Source organism: Canis aureus, chromosome 36, assembly GCF_053574225.1.
Source record: "Canis aureus isolate CA01 chromosome 36, VMU_Caureus_v.1.0, whole genome shotgun sequence".
NCBI lineage: Eukaryota > Metazoa > Chordata > Mammalia > Carnivora > Canidae > Canis > Canis aureus.
In genome coordinates this window covers 2,573,124-2,579,123 of record NC_135646.1, presented here as the reverse complement: position 1 = coordinate 2,579,123, position 6,000 = coordinate 2,573,124, and the positions used below count along the sequence as shown (strand labels likewise).

At 46.6% G+C, this 6,000-nt stretch overlaps 1 protein-coding gene across 3 annotated transcripts in view; it reads right to left on the bottom strand.

Moving 5' to 3' along the window:
• Positions 1 to 4,276: 4,276 nt before the first annotated feature.
• Positions 4,277 to 6,000, bottom strand: part of PAX3 (paired box 3) — a 99,401-nt gene continuing 97,677 nt past the window's right edge. For 2 of the 3 annotated variants that reach the window (XM_077885683.1, XM_077885684.1), the window contains exon 9: positions 5,734 to 5,877. In XM_077885683.1, the coding sequence (XP_077741809.1) occupies positions 5,843 to 5,877 (35 nt within the window). In that variant the 3' untranslated portion in view covers positions 5,734 to 5,842. Of the gene's footprint in view, positions 5,666 to 5,733; positions 5,878 to 6,000 lie in introns of those variants that run through there. The other variant, XM_077885682.1, reaches the window with a different exon arrangement.

Below are 6,000 nucleotides of genomic sequence, written 5' to 3'. Positions count from 1 at the left end.
CACCACTTGGGAAAAGCCCAAGCACTACCGATTTTGGTGTAGTAAGGCTTTGTAGACGTCCAGCCAGAGCTATGACGGTCTCATAGTGCAATGCCAGTCCAAAAGCAATTTCACAGATCTCACCATTGTTTGGCATCACTGAGCTGCTGCCTCTTCACATCTTTCCTTCTGGTTTGAAAACTGGTGGAAGATAAGGCTAAGGGGACTCCATATATCAAAGTGACTTCTCGCAGCTGTGCTGTGATGAAGGACCCTGACCATGACTTCGAGCCCTAGAAAACAGGTCCAGTTGCCTGGTAAACTGTGGCCCAGGATTCAATCCAGCCAAAGGCTTCTCTCTACACTCTTGCTTCATCGATCCTTTCTGTGCCATCTCTCTGGATTCTGAGTCACAGATCTGGGGGGGTCCAGACACTAGAGTTTGTTTGTTGGTTTGTTGTTGTTGTTGTTTTGTTTTTCATAATTAGGTTACCGTACAGCTAGGCTGGGAACCAGTACTCTCAGCAATCAACCAACTGGCTCTTTCACTGCCTTGTGCATCTGCATCAGTCAGAAAACCAGAAATATGGCTCTCAAGTGACTTTTTAGGTCTCCCTGCCTCCGCTCTTTCCCAAAGGCTTTGTACTAATCTAATCTCAAGACAATCTGTGTACCTTTGGTTTTACATTAGCCACTCAGCTAGCTGGTCCCATTACCCAGGGATCACTGCAACATCAAACTTGTTCGCTCTAATCCACACACGCTTGAGGTTGAGCTCCTTCTTCAAAAGGTGTTGTTGGGACAGTACAAGAGAGGCACTTTTCATTCACTCACTTATTTATTCATTTATTCATAAACAGAAACTGAGTGCTCATTATGGATCAGACACGGTGCTAGGTTCTTGGGAGAAAATGGTCTGTGATACCAAAGAATAGATCTATGAGAGAGAGACTAGCTTATATCACCAGCATTGGACAAGAAGCCTGATTCTGGGTCTGTTTTTTCTCTTCCTTTCACATATCATCCAACACAGATTCCAGACCCATGAGTGCTTGTCTAGGGCTGATGCTGGCCTCGTGGATTGCTTTGCATAAAAACTGCCACTTGCCATTTGCTCTACTCCTCAATGTTTGACACCAGTTCTCCTGATCCATAAATGATCAAACACCAAAATTCATTTACTCAGAATGATTGAGGCCCAAGCCTTCATCCCCAAATAGATTTCCTTTCTATAGACATCTTGGTTCTGGTTCCATGTGGTAATTATGTAGTTTGAGGATGGAGTCTTCCATGCCATGTCTGCACAAAAGACATCAATCAATCCATCTCCTCCCCCCATTTAAGACTCTTTTGAAATTCACATCCATGAGCCAGTGACCCTGTCCGTTGTGCTGGTTCCACTGCCAGCACTAATGAAGATTCCTCCTAACACAGAACGTTCCCCAAATATCCAAGTGTGTGTGAAAATATCTTTCCAAGTGGGGCCAAAAAACATGTTTGTGTCCATCACAGATGTGGAATATGACACCTATTCTTAGGAAAATGGCTGCCGAGGATGGAATGACTCAGCAATGGACATTAGTAATTCCATTATTTAATAATTTTAAGTTCTAATGTTTAGTTTTCCCTTTTAAGTTCTCAAACTAAATTGTATAGCTATATGGGCAAAGGCGAACCTCTCTATGCAGAGTCAGATTCAGGCTCAGTTGAAAGTTCAAAGTCCTTAGATATAGCTTGTCCCAGGGAATGAGAGCAAGGACTCTGACAGGGGGAGTTTGGATTGTGGGAACCAAGTCCTCATTCCTCTGGACATTGATTAGATACAAACCAAAAGAGAATTTTTTTAAGTCAGGGAAAAATTGATTTATAGCGATTTTCAACATAGGAAATAAGAACTGAGCAATAGGGGCAGCCCGGGTGGCTCAGCGGTTTAGCGCCGCCTTCAGCCCAGGGCCTGGAGTCCCAGGATCGAGTCCCGCATCAGGCTCCCTGCAGGGAGCCTGCTTCTCCCTCTGCCTGTGTCTCTGCCTCTGTGTGTGTATGTGTGTGTGTGTGTGTGTGTGTGTCTCCCATGAATAAATAAATAAAATCTTAAAAAAAAAATACTGAGCAAGAGACCTCAGAGATATGCAGAAATAAGGGCATAAAAAAGTATATCAAAGAGATATGAGCAGAGTACCTGGGGGACTCAGTCGGTGAAGCATCTGCCTTCGGCTCAGGTCATGGTCTCAGGGTCCTGGGATCAAAGCCTGTGTCGGGCTCCCCGCTCAGCGGGGAGCCTGCTTCTCCCTCTGCCTGTGCCCCTGCCCTGCTCATTCTCTCGCTCGCTCTCTCTCTCTCTCTCGCTCTCTCGCTCTCTCTCAAATAAACTTTTTTTAAAAATTCTTTAAAAAGGGAGAGAGATGAGCCATGTGTGCCAAATTCTAGGACTGAGAGAGGAGAGGATGACACGGAAGGTGGGTTCCTGTCGCGTAGTCTCACCTCCTGGAAGCATTGCTCTCTTGTCCTGGGTGCGAATTACTTTTCGTAATACCTGCTTTCAACCTGCCTTTGACATGAGGATGCGCTGCTATGACGGAGTGCGTGTTGCCGCCAGGATCTGGAACACCAAGACGGCCCGCCCGGCAGGGCAGAGGTCAAAGGCTGCTTCTACTGTTTCTGATGACTTATGATGTCGGCCGGACTAAGGACTAGCTCGGGACCTCGGTGCACTCATCTGTCACTTGGGGCTAAGGTTGCCCACCTCACAGGATTGGGGGAGGACAAGACAACAAAAATGTTTAGTAAAGATCACCTTCCTTTCGTCTTCTTAAAATATTTTTGGAATAGACAATTGTCAGGAAAAGAGCAACATATTTGACTGGAAGGACGAGCACGTGAGCTAAGAACATCTAACACATTTAAAGAATTCGGAAATTTCACCTACTGCCCTTCAAGTCCAGGGTTGTTTGGGTTTTTGTTTGTTTATTTATTCATGAGAGACAGAGAGACAGACAGAGAGAGAGAGAGGCAGAGACACAGGCCGAGGGAGCAGCAGGCCCCATGCAGGAAACCGACACAGGACTCGATCCCGGGACCCCAGGATCACACCCCAAGCTGAAGGTGGCGCTAAACCGCTGAGCCACCCAGGCTGCCCCAAGTCTGGGGGTTTAGGAAGACATGCCTTAGATCAGCACTGAGGAGCAGAAGGTTCTGCAATGACAGCCGGGCCCTGATCCACGTGGCCCCATATGCCCACTTGAGATGCAGCTGGTGCACCTGCGGGGTCAAGTGTTTAGCTTTGTTCACTTCTAATTATTATAAATTTGAAGAGCCACGCGTGGCTAGCCGCTGACTGAATTGGACAGAGCTCCTTTAGATCTTTCTGGATCTTTGACCATAAGGTGGGTTTTCCGTCACTGGTCTGGACTTAAGGAGGCAGAAGGGGGAGTATGGGTGCATAGGCTCTGGAATCGGTCTGCCTGGACTCAAATCCCAGCTCTGCCGCCGGTTCATCTCACATAAGCATCTTATGCCTCAGTTTCCTCCTCTGTGAAATAGGAATGTCAATGACGCCTGCCTCACAGAAGATGTCGGGAGGAGAAAATGGGTTAACGCAAGTAAGAGCCTCAGAGGGTGTTGTGATTATTTGCTCGATAAAAACAGTCTTCACGCTTTCTTGCGACTGTGCATTTCCTCCCCCGGCGCGCCACGAGGCTGTCAGCATCGCCCAATGCCAGGACCAAGCACCACGCTTGGCACGTTCAGACTCTCGGTCAACGGTTTGCAAAGTATTGAAGGGAGAGAGGGAGCAGGGGAGGGACGCAGGAAAGGAAGGGGAGCAGAAGGAGGAGGAAAGAATGAATGAAATGAATGGGCTGCGAGGTTTGCCATGAAGGGTGAAAAAAGCTTCTAAAATAAAATGAATGACCCAATATGAAAGCTTTCAATAAAAATTCCGGTGGCGATGACCACTGGGGATGAAGACGGAGAAGGCACTCTGTCTGGAAGACACGCTCCCGCCGTGATAGTGAAGGGATTTGCTAGCTCCGAGGACCAGAGAGAGGGAAACGTGGACGTAAGGGCCTTTCTAATACGACGTCTACAAATGTTAAAGCTTCCATCACTTAAAAAGTGTGCTTCGCCAAGCTTCTTCCAGAGAACACGAGAGTGGGATGTGTGACCCTATCTGTAGACGTTACCATCTGATCCCAAAGGGCCCCGCTGGCCTCAAAGCACGTGTTCTGGTCACTTTTCAGATGCAAGTTTTTATTGGCGCTATATTCACCGCCAGTTTCCCCAAAAAAGCAGTGCTGGGCAAATTCTCATAACTGTTTATTCATTATAAATAGTAAATATTTACTGCACTTTTTACATGAAAGACATTTTTACAACACATCGTTGTTGGTTGAGGCTGCAACACAAAGATAGCACTTCTCTCGACCCATCACCCTCTACGACCAATGTATGAACTAACCTGAAACTACGTCTAGTCTCACTAACCCACTACGTCATCGCTCCTAACTCTAAAGGGAATGTATTTGTGCCTACCTCGTTCATGGTTCCAAGAATTGAAAGAAATAAATAACACTGCCTTCCACCTTCTCGTTCCTCTTAACACCTCGAAAAACAAATTTATTGACATTCTACAATGTCACCACACAAACGTATGTAAACCTCAGTTCCTATAATCTTTTAATATTGGGTATCCTTGTATAATTTAAACAGTACATGAGAGCCACGTGGACATTTCTGCTCTTGCCCTGCCTTTCATAGAAAAAGAGAAGAATGTAAACGTCGTCATCTTAAAAGTGTTATTCTGGAACACGGTCTCTAGTCCAAAGGAGCAAGCCGGGTGTTGGATGTCCATTAAATGGCGAACGTCACGCATCCTACTGCAATGAATCATGGGCTGCGAAAATAAAGCACCTGCAAAAATAGAGTTCTGATTCTGTTTCTACGGCCCTGGCCGTGGCCAAAGCGTCCGTGAGGTACACAGTATTGCACACCGATAAGCAGCTGTGGGAATGCACGTCACTTCTTCTCCACCGCGCCCTCCCCCACCCGGCCAGGTTGGCTTCAAAATGAAAATGAACGGGGGGAAAATGTCCCATACCTGCCCCCCCCCCCCCCCGGGGAAGGAGACGAGCTTCTCTTCCTGCCATCCCACATCCTGGTAGCAAGGCCGTCCGCCCGGGATGTTTATTGACAACCGGGTTACCAATGAGGACGAGATCACAAATAATTTATTTGGGAGGTCCTTTACATCTAGCCTAACTTCCTAAAAAAAAAAAAAAAAAAAAAAAAAAAATGGTGCCATTTCTTTTTATATCAATTTCCAGTGTGTAAAAGTCAAGGACTCCTCCATTCCTGCTTCGGTACGTGAGCAGTTTTTCAATTGTCTAAGTGTCAGCATCGAGCATCAACCGGGTTATATTTAGAGTGCTCTCCGCCTAGGTTTTAGAACATTCTGCGTGCCTGAGCCAGTCCGGATGAGCCTCACACACACAGACACGCGCGCACGCGCACGCACACACACAAATGGAATGTTTTAGCTCCTTGATCATCGGCACTAAAGAGTCGGGGGATTTGATGTGTAGCCACGTTCAATCATTGCCTTAAAATGTTGCATTTATCTTTTGACTGTTCCAGGCCTGCCTTCCTTCCGCTGCTTCTGTCCGACATGTTCAAAAGAATTTGAAACCAACTACTGGAGGAAAAAAAAAAATCAATCACTCTTCTCCGTCTCCTTGGAGAGACTGCCCCCCACCCCACCCCACCCCAAAAAAAAGGTGATTTGCTTTTTTTTCTGAGAAGATCCTTCACGTGGAGGCTGTGGAGACCGGAAACAGGGCCAGTTTGAGCTTCCAAGTGGACAGTTCACTTAGGCGATATCTGGCTTGAGATAATGAAAGGCACCTGTAAGGAAACACACGTAGCTTTTTAGGTCACGCTAGGACAACTCACAGCACGGGGCAAAATCAGCTACAGGCTGACAATGTCATATTTAATACCGTGGTATCAAAGGATCGAGACTAATAT